Source organism: Delphinapterus leucas, chromosome 14 (genome assembly GCF_059928025.1).
Source record: "Delphinapterus leucas isolate spDelLeu-1000000601 "Yukka" chromosome 14, BTC_Dleu_Yukka2, whole genome shotgun sequence".
Lineage (NCBI taxonomy): Eukaryota > Metazoa > Chordata > Mammalia > Artiodactyla > Monodontidae > Delphinapterus > Delphinapterus leucas.
In genome coordinates this window covers 24,761,338-24,781,077 of record NC_143142.1, presented here as the reverse complement: position 1 = coordinate 24,781,077, position 19,740 = coordinate 24,761,338, and the positions used below count along the sequence as shown (strand labels likewise).

Here is a 19,740-nt window from a genome sequence, read left to right as displayed (position 1 = left end):
ATAAGGGGTTACTATCCCAAATAGATGGAGAGTTTCTTATAGATCTTTAAGAAAATACAACCAAACGAATGAAAAATAAACCAGGCAAAATTATGACTGGTGAAATTCACAGAAGAAATAAAATCAGTCAATAAAAATATGAAAGAAAAAAAAGTTTCACCAACGATCAAATAAACAAACACATTTGTTCTCATTTTTGCTCATCAGACGTGCAAAATAAAAAAAGATCCACCCTGTCACATTATTGGCAACAATGGAGAGGGAAAGGCACTGTCATTCACTGTGGTGAGAGTAAGTTGGAACAGACTTTTGGGAGGACCACTGGCATCTCCTATGAAAATTTCAAAGCCTGTTCTCTCTGATCCAGCAATCCCACTGTTAGGCATCTATCCCGTGGAGATACACAGTGTACTTAGTATGGATACACAGCTACACACGTTGGGGGTCTCCATGTAGCATCTCTTGTAATTCACATTTTTAAGTGGAAACAACCTAAATGTTCATTAACAGGAGAATCATTAAAGACATGCTGCTTCATCCAAATTTTGAAGTCTTACAAAGCTGTGTGGAGAACATGGGGGATTCATATGGGCTGATACAGAAAATCTCAACAGACTGTTGAAAAAGCTAGTTGCAGGCTAATATACTTCTGTACTTAATCTTTTTTTAAAACACATAGTACTCTGGTATTAAAAATTATTTTTGAAGATAAAAATGAAATATATCTTCTTGTGAACATTTTCATAACTACAGAAAATTATAAAGTAAAAAATTGAAACTAGATGAAATCACACCTGCCAGAGACACACCACTGACATTTTTCTACATTTTCTGACAGGCTTTTGAAAATGCACACATACTTTAAAAACCCAATTTCAGAAATACAATTTTGGAGGTTTGTATAAGATTCCTTATGATGGATATTCCATGCTGTATTTTGTCACACACTTTCTGCTGGATTTCTAGGTTATTTCCAGTTTTCTCCCATCATTAATAATGTTGAGTTTCTTGCTTGTAAACCTTTGGTTACATCTTTGGTTGTTCCCCCCACCCTCTGCTCAGGATGAATTCCTAGAAGTGGAATTACACAATTTAAAGAAATATGCTTTCTTTTATGACTCATTGCATATTGCTAAAAAGGGTGTACATTTTAGTCTTTTATAGACAGTTCGTGACTGTGCCCGTTTCTCCCCATCATGATAATGTCACTTTAAATTCAGTTGCCAATTCCATAGGAGATATTGATACCTGGTCACCATGGACCAGCACCCCCTCCCCATCCCCTTTCCACTGCCCCTTCTCCATCCTCTAATCTGGCCTCACACTGGTCTCCGATCTGGAGCCATTTTTTCAAAACATGAACCTGACTCTGACAGCTCCCCACTTAAATCCTTCAGTGACTCCTCCTGGACCCCAGGATAAAGGATGAGGTGTACAAGACCCCAGCAGTCTGCACCCCGCTCTCCCCGGCTCTGGAGGCTCCCTGCGGGCCTGTGCCACCTCACTCTCCTCCTCGGACCCCCCACCATTCCCTCTGCCTGGAGCGCCCCGTCACGTGTCAGCACCCTGGATCTGTAAGACCAGCTCGGGCATCCCCCCCTCCCGTCTTACTGCTCCTAAAATGACCCATGAGTCTGCCCAATGCCTGGACATGACCCCGCTTGGTTCAGGCTTGGCCCCAGTTAAACACTCAGGAATTTAGTTGAGGAGTTGGCCTCCTTGGGGGACACCAAGCCAAACCCTTGCTTCCTTCTCTGGACGCCTTGTAAACTGCCCCTTCTCTTGCACCATTTTCTTAAAACACAGGACATGCTGGTGCCTGTTCAGTCCCGGGATTTCCACAGTCCTGGGACCGTGCCCATGTGTTGTGTGAACTTTGGCAGGTTGCCTCACCTTTCTGGACCCCTATCCCTGTCTGTAAGATGGGGATGATGGCAGGACCTGCCTTGTGGGGCTGCTGCCCCTAAAGTGATTAGTGTCTTCTGGGTACGTCCTGCCCCTGCTGCCCTGTTTCTCCCTGCTCAGAGGTCCAGGGCGAGGCAAGTGAGGCACCAGTCTTGGGCACAAAACTTAAGGGGCACCAAAAAAATCCAGTCATTGAGATAAATAATACTTTAATACAATATTAAGAAAAAAATCAATATAAACAAATTCACACTAGACAAAATGTCAACACTTTAAATAAAGCCACTGTCTGCTCAGGCCCCTTCTTTACGGATGATTCTCCCTTCTTGCCCCTCTCTTCTATAGTCATTCACCCCTGCACCCCGTCAAAGGGACTTCCAGTCCCCCTGTACCACAACTCCCTCGGCCTCTTACCTGTCCCACAGTCTCCAGAGGCTGGAGACTTCCCGGGGCTTCCATGTGGGGGGCCATGCTGCCTTCGGGGGCAGCAGGCCATGGGTGCCTATGGCCAGGCCCAGTACTATTAGAGGCCAGGACTGCCTGAGGACAGAGCTCTGACCCCTGGGGTGTTCATGGGCCCACCTGGCCTGACCTGGGCCTCATGTGCCCTCAGGGTCAAAGGCGCCTCGGCCAACCTGCTGGTGTGGGCTCCCTGGAGGGGGATCGGCAGGTGCCCCCAGTTCCCCTCACTGGCAGTGGCCGTCCCAGTGCATCCTGGCCCTCGTGGCCCTGTCCTCTGCCTGGGCCTTTTCTGTCCCTGCCCCCAGCACCTGGCCCCCTTCAGGATCCATGGCTGTTACTCCTGGGGCCTCTCCCAGGGGGGCCTTTGCTAACTGCTCTGCTGTGGTCAGGATCCAGGGCTCAAGGGCTTCACAGCAAAGCCCGCCCACCAGCCCCGCCCCCGGGTCCCTGGGTCGGGCATACCTGCCCTATTCTCCTTCCCTGTTCTGCAACTGCGTCCCCGGGCTGTGGAGCATCTCCCTGGGGCCTGGAGGAGCCGGGGAGGGCAGCCGAGTTCCCGTGGAATAAGAGTCAGTGAGGCCTGAGTGCAGTGGGCTGGGGCTTCTCTTCTGACCAGTCCTCTGGCTTGGTCGCTGCAGCCTTCACTCCGGCCAGTCAAGATCGCCCTTCCTTGGTTGGTTTGGTCAAGCCTGGGTAGTGTCCCTGGTCAACTCCTCACTCAGCTTCTCAGCCAGGCAAGGACCCTGCGGGAGTGACTCTATACCCCTCATTCAAGGAGAAACGTCAAGTCATGAATGTTGACACCAATCAGACCGAGGTTCCCTCTGGGCCTCAGTTTCCTTATCTGTAAAATAGGGGCAGTTCCTTTGCCGTAGGAAGGCCTTGAGGATCAGTGTGATCACGTGTCTGCTTAGGTTGGGGTCCGTTTTGAAGCCCAGGAAGATAATGCATGATACAGTGATGAGAGGGATGCTGTTTATCCAGTGCTGACAACTGGGCCGGCTCCCTGCTGAGCTGAGATTTTGTTTTTTCTCCCCTGTTTGAAGATGAAGAAATTGATGTTCAGGCAGCTTCCGTACTTTCCTGATGCCACACCGTCAAGAGGCCTGGCCCTCACACAGCTCCAGGGCATGCCCCTCCCTCTAGGTCCTGGTGCTGTCAGGCTGCTGGGTATAGGAAGAACTCCAAGTGGCAGGTTGCAAGTTCCCACTTGTCACAGCCAGCACCTACCCTCTGGCTTTCCAGTTGCTCTCTGGCCACAGGAGCCCTAATATCTATGTCAACTTAAGTCCAGCTCTGCAGCCCTCCCAATCTTCTGTTTCAGCAAATCTGAAAGAGGCCTCCCAGGGATGGATCCCAAAGTGACTTTCCTGGGAGGGCCCTTTCAGAGGTGTCTGGCCCGTGATTTTTTTTTTGCGGTACGCAGGCCCCCCACTGCTGCAGCCTCTCCCGTTGCAGAGCACAGGCTCCGGACGCGCAGGCTCAGCAGCCATGGCTCACGGGCCCAGCCGCTCCGCTGCATGTGGGATCTTCCCGGACCGGGGCACGAACCCGTGTCCCCTGCATCGGCAGGCAGACTCTCAACCACTGCGCCACCAGGGAAGCCCTGGCCCATGTTTTGAGGCCGATGCTCCTTAACTTTCCTGCTACATTTGGTGAAAATCAGTCCAGCCTGTTCCATGGGATGCGTTAACAGGCACACAGCTTGGGACTTCATTTTCTTCATATAGATAAGGGTCCCTGGGAGGCAATGTCCACGGATCTCTGTATTTCTGCACGTCTCACGAGCAAAGGAACGGATTGCCTTTGTTTTGGATCATCTTTTCGAGTATGTTTGTGTAATGAATGACCCTGGAGGGTAGAGATAGCGTCTCCCTCTGGAGCAAAACATGCTTACTGTCCGGCAGAAAAGATTTGAGGTCCCCAGCTTGGATGTGCAGGTGTCTCCTGGCCCCTTTGCATCACCCTGTGGGGCTCAGAGAACCAGTGCAGGATGATGCTGATATGCCGGCTGCCTCTCTTGCTGGGAGTAACATGCTGGCCTTTGTCTCCAACCCAGCATCTTGTGTCCGCCAGCATCTGTGCAACTGCGGCAGGCTCACTTTTTAGCTTGTGGGCAGGAACAAATCCCAGACCCTCCACAGCTCTTGATAATGACGGTTGTGATGGGGGAAGGAGGGAAGGAAGGTGATGATGGTGATCAAAACCTCACAGTTTGACCAAACTCATAAAGCAGCTTTGGAGGAACCCCAGGCTGCCGGGCCGGGTGCTGAGGGCTGGACTATACAACACACACAGACAGATCCCTGTCCTTGGACATGGGCCAGGCATTGGACAGTAACGGGGTGTGTGTGCCCTACCAGCCTTCATGCAGGATATGGGGGAGCCCCTGGGAGGCCCTGATTCAGTCCAGCTTCTCCCCATTGTGGTGCTTGGCCCACTCCAGCCTGGGACCTGGGCCCCTTGCGCCTTGGGGGCTGCGTTGCCCCTGCCCCAGAGTCCAGGCTGAATCTGCTCCCTCCCCACACCCCTGTGTGGGTGTGACACTCACCCACTGCCCGGGGCCCAGAAGCTGTGGTTCCCCCCACCCACTGGGGACAGCCCCAGATTTCGGGGAGAAAAAGGGGCTGTCCCTGAACTCGGTGATTCCAGTTGTGCCCCATCCTCCACCCTGTACCTGCCACGGCCTCTGGGCAGCCGCCACCGCAGACCACATCCTCCTGTGGTGGCTGCAATCGGAAATTCTGGTCTGGCTGGATGCTGGGGACCCTCGGGGGATGGGCAGGGCCTTCCCAGCTGGTGCAGCTGCAGCTCTGGCCGCCCAGACTTGTCCCCACCCCCTCCCTGGACCAAGAATGGCCGAGGGCTGGATTCAGGCTGAGCCAGAGAGGTCTGGGTCCAGATGTCCTGCTCAGCAGACCCCCTGCTCAGGGTCCCTGGCTCCTCTGTGCCCCGCCCCCACCCGTCTCCCCTGGAGTGGAGGGGTGTGTCATGTCCAGTCACTTCTGCCCTGCTCCCGTGTCAGGGGCGCACCCTGCCTCCTGCTGGTCAGCCCCCTGCCCATTCTCCATCCCACAGGCCCCAGACACCTGCCTAGACAGTGGAGTCTTCTCTCCCAGGCCTAGGTCTCCCCAACTCCCCACTCCCCACCATCCCCAAAACTTAAGCGGCTGGTCCTTCTCTTAACATCTTCAGCGTTTTACTCTTGGGGCCTGGAGGGTCTGAGGCAGAGGGGGACAAAGTGTCCATCTGGAGATATGACAAAGTTTCTGGAATCAGGATCTGGCTCTGTGGTTCCTGAGCCCACTCTGAAGGGTGCCCAGGGAACCCTGAAGATCCCAGCTCCTCTGGCGATCCTGGGGGTACAGCCCCCTACCTGCACTGTCCTCCAGCAAATGGGGAGAGAATCCTGCTGCTTCTGGAGACGTCACAGACTCACCGACCTGGTAGCTTCTACGGATGAAGAAACTGAAGCACAGAGAGGGAGAGTTTCTTTCCTAAGACACACAGCTACTTGGTGTAAAGGCTGTGTCCTGGGACTTACCAATACCAGCCGGAGACCTGGGAGGACCAGCCTTTTTGGACATGGTGGTGGGACCCAGACTGGAACTGGGGGCTTTGGAAAATTTCCATGCTTTAACCTCTAACTCTCCCAGTCCAGCCACCGGGGATGCAGCCCGAGGGGGAGGGCCCGGTACAGGGCAGCAGAAACCAGCTGTCAAGGGAGGCAACGCCCAGAAAATGTGGCTCGTGGGAGGCGTGAGACCTGAGGGTGGGGGCGGGGGGTTCCCACGAGGGGGAGGAAGGGGTGCAGGGGCTGGACTCTGTTCTTCATCTTCCTGGAGTCCCGGCTTGTCCTGGGGTGGGGGTGCTTAAGGTGAGTCACACCAGTGCATGGTCAGATCCTCATTTTACTTACTGTTTCAGTGCTTTACTCATATGGATTTTGGGGGGCTTTAATTTCAATTTTTAAAAATATTGCATTAAGTATTATTTATCTTTTTTTTTTTTTTTTTAATTTGGCTGTGCCATGGGGCTTATGGGATCTTAGTTCCCCAGCCAGGGAGTGAACCAGTGACCTTGTCAGTGAAAGCATGCAGTCTTAACCACTGGACCTCCAGGGAATTCCCAAAATATTATTTTTCTTGATTACTGAGTTTTGGGGCACTTCCTTAAATTTCTCAGACAAGGAGGGTGTCTTACTCATCTCACTCTAGTCTTGGCTGTGTCTGGAACTTGGGAGAAACTAGTTACCTCCAGCTCAAGGAACTGCTTTTTGCAGGGTCTGCCCAACCCTTCCCTGTGCTGGAGTGGGCATGGCCAGTGCCCAGCAGGTCCTGCCCCACCTGACCAGGTGGGTTTATATTTGTAGGGCAGAACCTGTTTTCCAGGTCCTTTCCAAAGGCTTGGGCTGACACATGGGAGGGGTACACTCCCACGGTGAGGAGACCCCACTTTGGCAGGTGGCGGCTTTGTAGCAGCCATTGGTCCTTTAACTGTTCCACCAGCAGCTATCAGCCGGGTGAATCCTCTTGGGACCCTGGGAGGGCGGTCCAGACTTACACATCCTCACATCCTTGTTCCATTCATAGGAAATGCCTCCGTCCTGATGGCTAACAAGACTAATGTGATTTATATTCGATTCTTACTTCATTCTTACTAAAAGCCAAACCACTAAATACTCTGACATTTATTTCTCACATGGTGTCCAATAGTATCTGTTGCTAATTAAATAACGACAAATAGCCTTGTGACTTACCTTGTTTTTAAAAAGTTATAAATGTAGATATGTGAACGCAGAAGATCTACATCATTTTAATGTTGATCTCACCAGATACATCTTTTAATTTTCAGTGATTTATGATGTTCCTCAAAATGCCCACTAACACGTTTACTTGTATTGACAAATACAGTGGGAAGGCTTCTAACAGGACTTCGTCCGAATAATACATTTGGCAGTGAGGACTGGCTGTGCAAATTAGATCACTCGGTCAGACTCTTCCATAGATTAAATGATTCAAGTCAGCAGCCTCAGGTTTTGGAGGAAGCATATACTCAAAACACATGATAAGATGCAAGTATTTTTCTCAAAAGATATCATATTGGCAAAGCTGCACTAAGATGATATTTAAATTTTCCCCAATCTTTATATCTTCTTACACAAGGGGCCTCTTAAGTAAAGAAGTAATACATTTAACTAGTAAGTTCTGCTCAAGCCTTCTCGGTGTTTATCCCCGAGAAAATGAATGACAAGTGGCTGGGTGACACCTCTCTGAGGGTGGTTCCCCGAAAAGCTGACTCTGGGATGGAGCCGGCTTGCAGGCTCTCCCAGTATATGAGGCAATGAGCCCTCATCCCTGAGGGGTCTGGAGGTGCATCGAACTGCCTCCCACACGAGTCCTCTTGAAGTCGGGTGGTGTCCGTCCAATCCTTTGCTTTCCACAAAATTACAAGAGTATGAAACGGAGCTGTCAGCTGATAAATCATTTAGAGAAACTATTTTTGACCATCAACCAAGAACGATTTTTGGCATATAACTAGGAAGGAGTTCATATCAGGCAGTGACACTGTATTACAAGACTCCTATTGATGGACCAAAGTTTCTCTGTGTTTCATATAGAAACGCAAGCCAGGACAGCTTTGATGCTGGACTTACTTCATTCTAGAGGTAAATTATATAATTGATGGATCCACGAATCAACACTAGTTAATAGTTATTTATGAAAATGTCAATGCATTTATGTTGTTTTGATCAAACTCTGCTGCTAATAATTAGGATATAACAATGTGGGAGAAACCTTTTAGCACCTAAAATCACGGGAAATGAAACAAATTCAAAAATTTTAAATGAATGTACATTATTATGGCAGAGATGTATGATAGGATAATGAATGAGGTTTTCAGGTATGAAAATGTATGAGCAGACCAAATGTAGTAAGGGACGTGGAATGGAAACGAGCCTAAGCAGAAGGAAAGGTGGATGTTGTAGAAGAATTTTAAGGACAGTGGGCACCGAACCATGATGATTTCGGACTCCGAGGACTGTATGTAAAGGAGCGATGCGAACACTTTGCAACCTTCTGATGACAATTTTCAGATGTCAAATTACGAAGGAACAGGCATCGTGGGGAAGCCCAGTTCTTAGAGGGTTGTGGGCAATGGTGTTGAGGGCCCGCCTCAGGGTGTTGCAGGGAGGCCCTGGGTCTCAGTGCAGGACGATCAGGCACAAGTGACGAGAACGACCTCCGTGAGTCAGGGGCCACCAGCAGCCACCAGGGGCCGGAAGCTTTCCTTCCTGTATCTGGAATCTTCCCCCCACTCCTGAGAGAAGCCAGTGGAGAAGCTGAGCCTGGAGAGGGGACGCGGCTGTCCTAGGACACAGCTGGCAAGGGGAACCCTCTGGCTCAAGGGTGCTGACGACAGTCTCCATGACTCAGGACCGAATCCCCACTCGCCATTTCTCAGCAGGATAAACAGAGGTCCTGAGAGCACAGAGGACACCGGAGCCTCAGGCCTGCCCTCCAGCTGCTCCGAGGTGGGCGGAGTGAGCGCCGAGCCAGGCAGGGAGGTTAGGATCTCACTTTCCCATCTGCCTGAGTCACCGTGAGTCACTGCCAGCTGCTCCTACTGCCATCAGCTACTGCACAGTAATAGTCGCCCTTGTCCTCGGCCTGGGCTCCCCTGATGGCCAGGCTGGCTGTGTTCCCTGAGCTGAATCCTGAGAACCGGTAAGGGATGCCAGAGGGCCTCTCGTTATCATGATAGATGACCAGCACTGGGGCCTGGCCCGGCTTCTGCTGGTACCAGTAAGCACTTTTACTTCCAATGTTGTTTCCCCCCACACGTGATCCTGGTCATCTGTCCCAGGAGCACCGACACCGAGGGCGACTGAGTCAGTTCATAGGAGGACACAATGCCTGCAGGAGAGAAAAGGACAGTGGGCTGGTGGTGAAGAACCCATGTCCAGAGACCCCCACCTGCCTGGCCTGGACTAAGCTCCAAAGATTCTCTGGGCCCCGAGGGCGCCCCCTCCCGTCAGTCTCAGCCCCAGGGGCCCATGGGCCTGGCTGGTGGATGGAGCCTCTGAAAAATGAGAACGCCCCTCACTTTCTCTGGCAGGCGCGGCCCCTCGGGGCTCACACACAGCAGTGAGCACAGTGGGGAGATTTCAGCCCCTCCAGCCCCCCATCCTGCAGCAGGGCCAGGAGTCTCCTGTCCCCACGGGCAGGGCCCTGCTGAGCTCAGAGTCAGGGCCAGGTCTGTCCCCGAGCCCTGGGCCAGGGGTGGGCGGACCCTGGGGGCAGCACCTGTGCAGTGAGCCAGGAGGCCGAGGAGGAGGGGGGTCCAGGCCATGGTGGAGGCACCCCGAGTCTGCTCCCCGAGGCCTAGGCTGGGCAGGGTGGCTCCCAGGCCTCTCTTATCCCCTTGCTGGAGAGAGAGCTGCCGGGGGTGCAAATCAGCCGGAGCCCAGGGGGTCTGCCTGGAGAGCTCTGTGGTTTCAGAGAAGGGCTCAGCCCCCAGGGACACGGAGAGGGAGGGGTGGCCCCTGCAGACCCCGCCTCGGCCCGGGGGATCCTCCTCCACCTGCTGTCCCATAGTCTGGGGGTGACATCTCCATCCCAGTCTGAGTCCTGGCCTCACTCCTGGACGGGCCTGGCCACTGAGAGCTCAGAGGTGGATCTGTATTCTCTGAACTCATTCCATGGGCGACACTAAGAGGCTTAGACTGTACAGGATTCTCCCCCCCTATCACAGCTCCTGGGCCCAAGACTGAATAAAATTCACGGTTTGACAAAGCACATGGAGTGTTCCAGGCCATTGCGGTGCTGTGTCTGCCCTGGGCTGTGAGCTCCTGGGGCTGTGGTGTCCCCATCGTGCCTCAGGGGCAGGAACAGACAAGGGGCTAAAAGAAATGTTTGCTCTGTGAGAGAATGAGAGGGGGCTTCAGGGTTTAATAACTCTGCAAGGGAATGTCAGTCCTAATCCATTTCCCTTCAGTTGCTGGGAAAATATATATGTCATAAACATCACAATTACGGAAAGCTGATTGAGTGACTGCTGTGTGTCAGACACTGGGAAACAGGAAGTGTGGAAATTTCTGGTTCCCCCCCTTCCCTGTAAGGGGTAAGTGGAGGGACAGGTAGGGGGGCAGGGGGAGAGCTTCCAGGGAGTAGGAGCAGCTGTGTCTGGAGGACGGGGCCTCCGAGCACAGGGAAGGGAGTGGCAACGTGTGGTCACAGGGAGGATGAGCATTTCTGGACAGCGGTGGCTTTTTAGCAGTATTAGGTGTGCTGGCAGTGGGTGTGGGGCAAGGAAACAGGCACCGTCTCCAAGAGCAGGACTTGGGACACATGGAGACAGAAACATGTACTTGAGAGTGAAGGTGACACTGTAGAAACAGAAGGACACTTGTCATCAGGTGTGAGGTCCTGGTTACTCCTTCCCCTGCACTGGAGCCCTGATGCCCAGGACACCACTCCTCCAGGTGGCTCTGCCGGGCTACCTCTGCTGCCCCCTGGTGGCTGCTCCACACTGGAGGCGGAGACTCAGTTCTAGGTGTAGATTTCAGAGCCCACTGCTCAGGTGGTGATTTCCCTGATCCAGGGATGGTGACCCCAATCAGGATTTACTCCCCCTCCATGGCTCTGTCTGCCTCACGTCCTGGCACGAGGGGCTGAGATTACCCGTGAAGATATGAACAGGCTCATCTGGAAGAGGAGGGGGCTGGGCTCACGGAGGCATCCCTGCTCCTGTCTGTGGCGTGGTGGGAGGCCACGCAGGTGGGATGGGCAGTTGGGGACACCTCCCTCAGGGGGTGACTCTTATTGGTGCCAGCTTTGGGTATGGGCCTGATGCGGGGTGGCGGCTACAGTTCCAAAGGCACGGTTAGGACCACACCCACTGGGAAATGTTCATTCAGACCCACTTTGGGCTGGCACATTCCCTCCAGGGAATTCAGCATGAACAGGACACAGTCCCTGCTTGAAGGGTGTTTCCATCCTGTGTGGGGGGCAGTGCAGGGGACACAGTGGCTTTGCACAGCTGGCAGAGAATCTCCACCACGGTCACCTACACATTGCCTGCAGTGTTTATTTAAAAGCCAAACACTTGCTTCTTTCAGGTCTCTGGCTATCAGGTTTGACCAGGTGGCCCAGCACTGTTCTATGGGATGTAAGGGTCAGTTGGCTGGAGTTTATCTCGGGGAACTCTTGCTCTTGTAAAGGAAAGAAATAGCAGGAATTGACGCAGATCCTTTCCTCTTGAACATTGTGTGATAGCTGGAGCTGCAGCAGCCATCCTGAGGTCTGTCATCCACAAGAATGAAAGCAAGGCCAACACATAGGGACAAGGGACCTGGATGCTGGCAAGATCTTGGGTCCCACGTGGAATCTGTGATCACCCAGAGAACTTATCTTGGTGAGACTACGATAGGTCCCGCCTGTTCATGCCTCTGCTTTTCATCAGTGAGTCCTGAAATTAAAAAGAAAACAATGTATTCCGACCAAGCAGGAAAAGTCTGAGCACAAATGCATCAGTTAACGAAACTAGTGATGGGGAAAGAACCCCATCGTGGTGTGTGCTGTGGGGATAATTAATCCAGAGAAGAGACAGACAATGACAGGCAGGCTGTTCTGTAATCAGAGGTTGGGGGCCTCTCCAAAGGGGTAACTCTGGAGCTGCCCTCAGGACTGGGGTGAACCAAGTAGTAAGAAGTGAGTGTGGGAAGGGCTGAGACTTGGCCAGTGGGGAGGAGTCGGGTGTGTTGGAGGATCTGAAAGGACAGGGCAAACTTGAGGGATCTGGGATGTAAACCCAGCTCAGGGCCAGTGTAATATGTTCTCTGAGTTAAGAATTTGAGGGGTAGAAGTGACACGTGTTCAGGTGGAGCAAAGGGGATTCACACGTAATAAATCCGGGTCTTTGCCGCTGCTTAGCACAGGCTGGAGCCCAGGGAGCAGGAACAGGATTGACACAGGCGGGTTGAGACAAACCCCTCGGCCTTCCCTACTTTACCTGAGGGCTGAAGACCTTCGGGGGGGTTACTAGTGCCTCTCCCCTGCCAAGTATCCACCATGCAGCCGTGCTGGGGCTTTAGCTGCTGCATGTGCCTCTGGTCCTGAGCCCTGTCTACTGTCCCGTGTGGCTGACCAGTCACTGTCTTCCATAAATGTCTGCAGATTTGCTTCTGTGACTGGGAGCCCAGGACTCGAGGAGCTCACTTGACAGGGAAAGGCAGGGGCTGAGAGAGGGAATGACAACGCCAAGGTCACTTGGGGGCTAGAGAGAAGAGAGATGTCTTAATCCCTAAATAATAGCCTCTTCTGAGTGTTCTAGAACCAGACTGGGCCAGGAGGGGGCTGTGGGAAATTCTCAGCCTGAATTGTAGATTCTTCCTGTCAGTTCTCCCCACTGCCTCTGGGGGCGCTGCTGCACCTCCCCTGGGGCCGTCTGACACCTGGGAGGCTGACAATGCCCTGCTCCCCGTGGGGCTGAACAGAAAGCCCAAGAACAACACACTCTAGATTCAAAGCAACGAGAGCAGCCTTTTCATGATCTCTCCTCTGGAGGAATCCTGGAATTACTGCTTAGGTCTTAGGGATTCGGTGCATAAAGTATCATCTGTTGCTGGTTCATGGTCCATTAGTGTGACAAGTTAATTGTACATTTAATAATCTGTAATTGTCAATACTTTTTGAACGTAATTTTTTCCCATGTGGTTTCCATCCTCCAAATTAGACATCCACCCTCATGCAAGACAGGAGTGCACTTGGAGGAAACTTTTGGCTTTTCTTTTAAAAAAAATCCACAGGTGGCATTTTAATATTTCTAATGTGGACCTTTCCCCTGGAGAATCTAGAATTCTGTGTGAAGCAGGAGATCTATGTGCCATTGTTCATGTTGTCACATGTTTGTTTAAGCATTTTCCAGGGAAATGGTCTTTGGGTGTAAATTCACTGTTTTCCAAGGTCACCCAGAAATTTCCTCATTGTACGTCTACGAGTTTGGACACTGGCTTTTTTTGTGAGGAAAGCCATGCATTGTAGGATGTCAAGCTTTTATTTCTTTACAAGAAGGAGAAACATATCCAGCCAACTGATGGGTCAATAGCTGTGCAAAAATCAACCCAGTCCCTCCCTGGATTCTGTTTCAGATGAAGACTAAGGCTTTGGTATAACGGGGGTGTCTACTGTGAAATTGGGGCCCTACTTTGAAACAGAACAGATGTTCTTGGTGGTCCCCATCACTTACAACACCTAATCATAGGACAGCATGATAGTGGTGACGGTTTTCAGTCATCGCTTTGGATAGAGAAATCGTTTTTTGCCAGTTTCTTTCACAAACATTCTCACCATAGCTTATTGGTCTCCAATGCACATTTTTATAAAAATTCAAGGACAATCAGATCTAACTGGGGATTTTGAAGAGCACACTGTGGATTTAGGTGGGAAAACAGAGACTTGGGGGTATATATAACCTCCTCGGGACCCTGTGAGCATGTTGGGAACAGCTGGCCAACTTAGATCGGGTTCCCTGGAAGCTGATTCTGAGATGTTAAGTGCATGTCCTGGAAATCTGGAAGGAGATGAGGAGAGGAGACTGGGCAGAGGGGAGGGGACCCGGGATTTGGTCACACAAATGAGGACTCGGGGTTCTGCAGGAGAGTTAAAGCTGGTCCGTTCGGGTCGTCCTAAACTGAGTCAGAGCCTGGGGATGGTGGCCTCAGGCATCATGCACCTGACCCTCTCTGACCAGGGGGATAAACCGGGGTGGGGGGCCGTTTTCTGCACCAACAGCATTTCCCAGTGAGGGCACAGCTGTGAGTTGTCACAGGCTCCCAGCAGCCGTGGATGAGTAGACGAGGCCAGAAGAGAGAAGGAGGTAGATGCTAGAATGCCCACTGCTCTGGCATGTTCCATTCAGAATCCCAGCTGCCATGGGAGCCTCAGGCTTCAGCATCAGATGGGATAGGACATTCTGTGGTCAAATCCTGGACAGTTGGGCCAAGAGGGGCCCAGGGACCACGATATGGAAATGTGGGGAAAACTATCACTGGAGGGATGTGTCCCTCTGATTGTCCTTCCATACAGGGCCTCTGTCCGAAGTTCCCGACCTGGCCAGACAGCACTAAGACAGCCTGGTCCTGCCAGCCATAATCCATTCCTGATCCCCCTGTGCAGAGCCTGCCTGGAGGGCTGGGAGGAGGGGCAGCCTGGGGGTCTCAGATCTGGGGGAACTGGGCCAGACCTGTCACTGTTCTTCCACAGTCCTCCTGGGGGCTGGAGGAGAGTGTGAGCCAGACGGGGAGGGGGTTTGTGTCTCACTTCCCCGTCTGCCTGTGTCACTGTGAAGATAACTACTACTGTCAGCTGACCCACAGTAATAGTCAGCCTCGTCCTCGGCCTGGGCCCTGCTGATGGTCAGGGTGGCAATTTTGCCTGAGCTGGAACCAGAGAATCGGTCAGGGATCCCTGAGGCCAGGTCGCTACCATCATAAATGACCAGCACAGGGGCCTGGCCTGGCTTCTGCTGGTACCATTGAACATAACTGTCTCCTAAGTTGTCTCCCTGGCAGGTGATCCTGGCCGTCTGTCCCAAGGACACGGACACCGCAGGTGGCTGAGTCAGCTCAGAAGAGGCCACAGAACCTGCAAGAGAGGAGAGGAGAGTGAGGGTGAGGAAGAGGGTCTCATCCCTGCAGCCTCATGCCCCCTGCGGCAGCCCCTGTGCTGAGCTCAAGTTCTGGACCAGGCTGAGCTCTGGTCACTTTTCGGGCTGAGCCTGGGGGCAGCACCTGTGCAGAGAGCGAGGAGGGGGAGCAAGAGAGGGGTCCAGGCCATGGTGGGGACGTCCCGAGCTCTGCCTCTGAGCTCACAGCTGGGGTGGGGCCTCTGGGCCTCTCTTATGCTCAGAAGGGGTGTCTTCATGCAAATCTCCTTCCTGCCACCTTTGGCCTTGTGACCGGCTCCCTGCTGAGCAGAGAAGAGCTGGGATCCAAGGAGGAGTTAAACTGGCACCTGAGTTCCAGGCCTGAGCCCAGGTCCCCAGAACTCTCTCTGGTGCTGAGTGAGAAAGGCTGCCCCTGCCTGCCCCAGCCTGTGCACACACCTCTCAGTCCGCTCCTGGGCTCCCTTCTGGGCCTTGGGGACACACAGGCGTCCTGTCTGGGGATGAGGTTATCGTGTGGTGGGCTGGACAGTGCTGGAAGCTGGCACTGCGGGGACCACGGTCATGCTGCTGCGAGAGCCCAGAATTCCAGAAGCAGACACAGTGACACTGGTCATGTACGTCTGGCAGAGTTTTTATTCTATTTCTTTAAAGTTTTTTTATTTTTATTTTTCGAAGTATAGTGGATTTACAATGTTGTTTTGGTTTTAGGTGCACAGCCAAGTGATTCAAATCAACATATACATTCTTTTTCAGTTTATGTTTAAAAATAAAAGGAAAAATGTCTTCCTTATCTAGACCTAGGCAAGAATCCTTGGACTTGACAATACATGCATGATTTGTGAAAGGAAGAAGATAAATTGAAATGTATTAAAATGAAAAGCATTTGTTCTATAGAAGTCCTTTTTATGGAGTTGAAAAATCCAGTAAAATGGGAGAAAATACTTTCCACTCACATAGTCATCAAAAAACTTGTATATACATTAAGAAATGTGTCAAAACTAATCAATAAACAAAACAACTAAAATCCAAGTGGAATTTGGGAAATGATGTGAACAGACATTTTTCGGGAATGTACAGATGTCAGATGAGCACATGGGAAGATGGTCCCCATGAGTCATTAGGGGAATGTCAATCACACCCTAAAGAGTTGCCGCTACACACCAGTCAGAATGGAGCAGATGGGCGAAAGTAAAAAACAGTGGCAAAACCAATGCTGGCTGCGCAGAAGAGGGACTGGTGGCTCAGGTGTTGCTGGTAGGACTATAAAGTGGCACAGCCACCCTAGAAAACAGCTTTGCAGCTACTATGAAACTAAACATGCAATTACTGTACAATCTAGGAATTGTACCCTTGGGATTTTATTTCAGAGAAATGAAGACAAATGCTCCCATAAACACCTACACACAAGTGTTCCCAGCTCCTGTCTTAGTCAGCTCAGGCAGCCATGGAAAAATACCACCCACATGTTGCTTAAACACCACAAATTTATTTTCCAAGGTTCTGGAGGTCAGAAGTCCGTGATCAAGGTGCCCTAATACTGTTATTAGTGCAAGCTCTCTCCCGGCTCCCTGAAGGCACTTTCTGGCTCTGTCCTTACATGGTCTGTCTCAGTGGCTCACTCGGGGTTGGGGGTGTGTTTCTGGTCTCTTCTTATAAGGTCACTAACCCTATGTCCACAGGTGTGGACCAACCTGGGAGGAGATACTGTCCTGCACCCTGTTTATCAGTCACTTTCACAGACAGGATGACAGTTCTCACCCAGACCCTGACCCTATTATGACCTTGACCAGAGAGGTGCCCTCGAATGGGTGTCCATCTCTCTCTGATCGAGTCCATAGGGGCAGACCCCTCCCTGGTGGGTCGCCATCTAAGCACAGCAGGGTATGGTCTCATCGTCTTCCCTTTTCCATCCTTGTCCTCACGTCGTGCCGTCTGTCCCTCTGTGTGTCCGTCACAGGCTCCTGCTGTCTTCACTTCTTAGCAGCACAGGCCCCGGGGTGTGTGGATGTGGTGGGACCCGCGTGGGGGGTGGTTTCCCCACTGCCATCCTCCTGGCTCCCTTTCCCACAGTGTAAGGGGGGCAGGACACTCCCCACTAGAGGGACCTGCAGGAGGCCTTGTTTGGGACAAAGTTACAGCAAACCCTTGGAGAGAACAACCCTTTCCGGGGTGGGGTGACAGGAGAGGGCCCTGTGTCCCCTGTGAGTCCCGGCAGAGTCGGGGACAGAGGTCACTGCAGGATGGAGCTCTGATGTCCTGTCCAGCCCTGCCCCCGGCCCCCCGTCCATCCCTCCACGGAAGACCAGCCGCCTCCTCCCCTCCTGCCCCCGTGGAGTCCTCCAGGCCACGGGCAGCTCCTGGACTTTGCCTCTCAGGCCTCAGTCACTGGGGGTCCGACTGGGGTAAGGGGACCATATTCTCCAGCTCAGCATCCCCGTTCCCCATCCCTGCTGCTGTCTCAGTGGACGTGGTGCTGGCCGGTCCCTAGAACGTCCTGTGGGTGAATGGGGAGCCATTCTTGGCACCAAAGCTGAGACCCTTCTCCAGCAGGAGAAGCCTGGCCTAGCTCCAAGTCTGTACTGCCACAGACACCCTCACCGCCTCATGACTCCCTAAGGACCCAGCTATGCACCCACCATGGGGTCAAGGTTCCCATCCTCCCTCCCCAGAGGCCCAGTGCTTCCTGCTGAGCCCTCAGTCCTGGCCAGGGTCCTGCTCTGCACCCGGGGCACCCAAGTCAGGACACTTGGTACCATGACCTGCATGTCGCCTCTGGACGCCAAGATCCATGTTCCTTCCCTGAGAGACTTGCAGTAGGGCCTGGGGGCTACTGGGGACAGGGTCATCTCAGCTCAGCCCTTTCCCAGTGTCCTGTTCCGCCCTGGGCTGGGCTGGTCTCTCCCAGCATTGCCCACACAGGCCTGTGAGGAGGACCCAGAATCCCACCTCGTCAAAACCACCTAAATTTTAATGTGTGTCTGCCTCTCCCTGGGGGTGACTCGGGGAGAGGTTGGGGGTGAGGGGTTTGCAAGGGGAAGACTCAAAGGTCAGGACTCCGGGGACAGACAGGGAGCAGCTCACCCTGGTGCCGTGGGACGGAGGGCATGGGAGGGAGGTTTTGGCCTCACTTCCCCTTTGTGTCACTGTGGTATCCATATGGGCCATCAGTTTTATAGTTGACACCACAGATATACTCAGTCTCGTCCTCAGACTGGATGTTGGCGATGGTCAGGTAGCGGTCAGCCCCAGAGCTGGAGCCTGAGAAGCGGTCGGGGATCCCATCCCCCTTGGTGACGCTTCCATCACTGGTCAGCTTCATCAGATACCTGGGGGCCTGCCCTACGCTCTGTTGATGCCACTCAATGTAGTACGTGCTGTGCTCACTGCTCAGGGTGCAGGTGAGCTTGGCCGAGCCTCCCAGGGAAGAAGATGCAGATGGGGTCTGGGTCAGCACAGGCACAGCACAGAGACCTGCAGACAGAAATGCAAGGGTTGGCTGACGGCACTGACACTGGGCAGGTGACCCTCAGGGCTGTGCTGGAGGGAGGGGCTGGGAGGCCCCCGCGTCCCTGGGCCACTCTGACCTGTGTTGAACAGGAGGGGCAGGAGGTAGAAGGGCACCCAGGTCATGGTTGGAGGTCCTTCTGCGAGCTCTGCACTGAGGCTGCCCAGCTGACTGGCCTCTCCAGGTCTCTGCTTATCCTCTCCCCTTGCAGCTGGAAAAGGGAGGAGCATGAATGCAAATCTACTCCTCCCTCCCCATCCTGTGTCTCAGCTCCTGGCTGAACCCTGAGCCCAGAGGCCTCACGCTGGGGACTCCCTGGGGTCAGAAGAAGGGCCACGTGTGGGTTTCAGAGAGACATTTACTCTCCTCAAGAGAGGTGTCTTCAAGGAAGTGTCAGTCATGCCCTTTGCACTTGAGCCCTCCCCAGGGGACGTGGACCTACGAGGGTCCCAGCCAGGACCACAGTGCCCCTTGGTGCCCCCAGGATGGACGTCTTCCTACACATGTAGCTACTTTAATAGGATGACAACTTTTGAGCCCCCAGTATATGCCAGACCCTTGGTGAGTTTCCTGCAGCACCTCACTGGGCACCAAATAATCCCACAGCGCCCTCTGCTGAAGGCACAACCTCTCCCCAGTCTAATGAGGAGGAGTAACCATTGGGAGGGTAAATGATTTTCCCAGATTCCCCCAGACAGGGATGCATGGGTCAAGATTCCATCCAAGGGACTGACTTCAGAGCCTGACCTTTCAGCCCCTCCCCCTCCCACCTCAAAACCCCCCATAGTTTCCTCCATCCCTACTCCAGGCCCCCTGAGCCCCTCCTGTTACCACCCTCTGTTCGGTCATCAGGTGATCCGTATCCAATGTCACTAAAATATTCCTTATGGTCCACCTTTCCATCTAGATCTATTCACAAAATATAACTTTATGACGTGTGGTTTATGGAAATGATCTCCCTACTGAAAGGGACGATGTGACACTATTTACTTAAAAATGTACAGACTATTGTCATTCATTTCACAGACTGTAATAAAAATGTGTTTAACGATTCAGAACCACCTTGAAAATTGTAGTTGTATTTACTATCTTGCCTCTGGGAAAGAAGTCACACGGATACATGTATTAAATCTCCTCATTTTGAGGTACCCTCAGTATCCCTGGTCTGGGTGGAAAATGGCTCAGCAGTTCCTCTCCAG

The 19,740-nt window shown here is 52.7% G+C and overlaps 1 protein-coding gene, 1 pseudogene and 1 gene segment (V, D, J or C); all 3 read right to left on the bottom strand.

Moving 5' to 3' along the window:
• LOC111162933 (immunoglobulin lambda-1 light chain-like) overlaps window positions 1–19,740 on the bottom strand; it is a 37,054-nt gene that overhangs the window by 14,410 nt on the left and 2,904 nt on the right. Inside the window, exons 1-2 of one of the 3 annotated variants that reach the window (XM_089894782.1) lie at window positions 15,161–15,221; window positions 14,715–15,014 (exon numbers count right to left, since the gene is read on the bottom strand). The exons of 1 other annotated variant lie outside the window; for it this stretch is intronic. In XM_089894782.1, coding sequence (XP_089750908.1) covers window positions 14,715–15,014; window positions 15,161–15,206 — 346 coding nt within the window. In that variant the 5' untranslated portion in view covers window positions 15,207–15,221. Of the gene's footprint in view, window positions 1–14,714; window positions 15,015–15,160; window positions 15,222–19,740 lie in introns of those variants that run through there. One more of the 3 variants, XM_089894783.1, reaches the window with a different exon arrangement.
• On the bottom strand, window positions 535–3,073 carry LOC149747583 (uncharacterized; annotated as a pseudogene).
• On the bottom strand, window positions 8,976–9,720 carry LOC149747582 (immunoglobulin lambda variable 3-9-like). The segment is given in 2 exon segments: window positions 8,976–9,284; window positions 9,675–9,720. Coding segments are annotated over 2 exon segments (355 nt in total).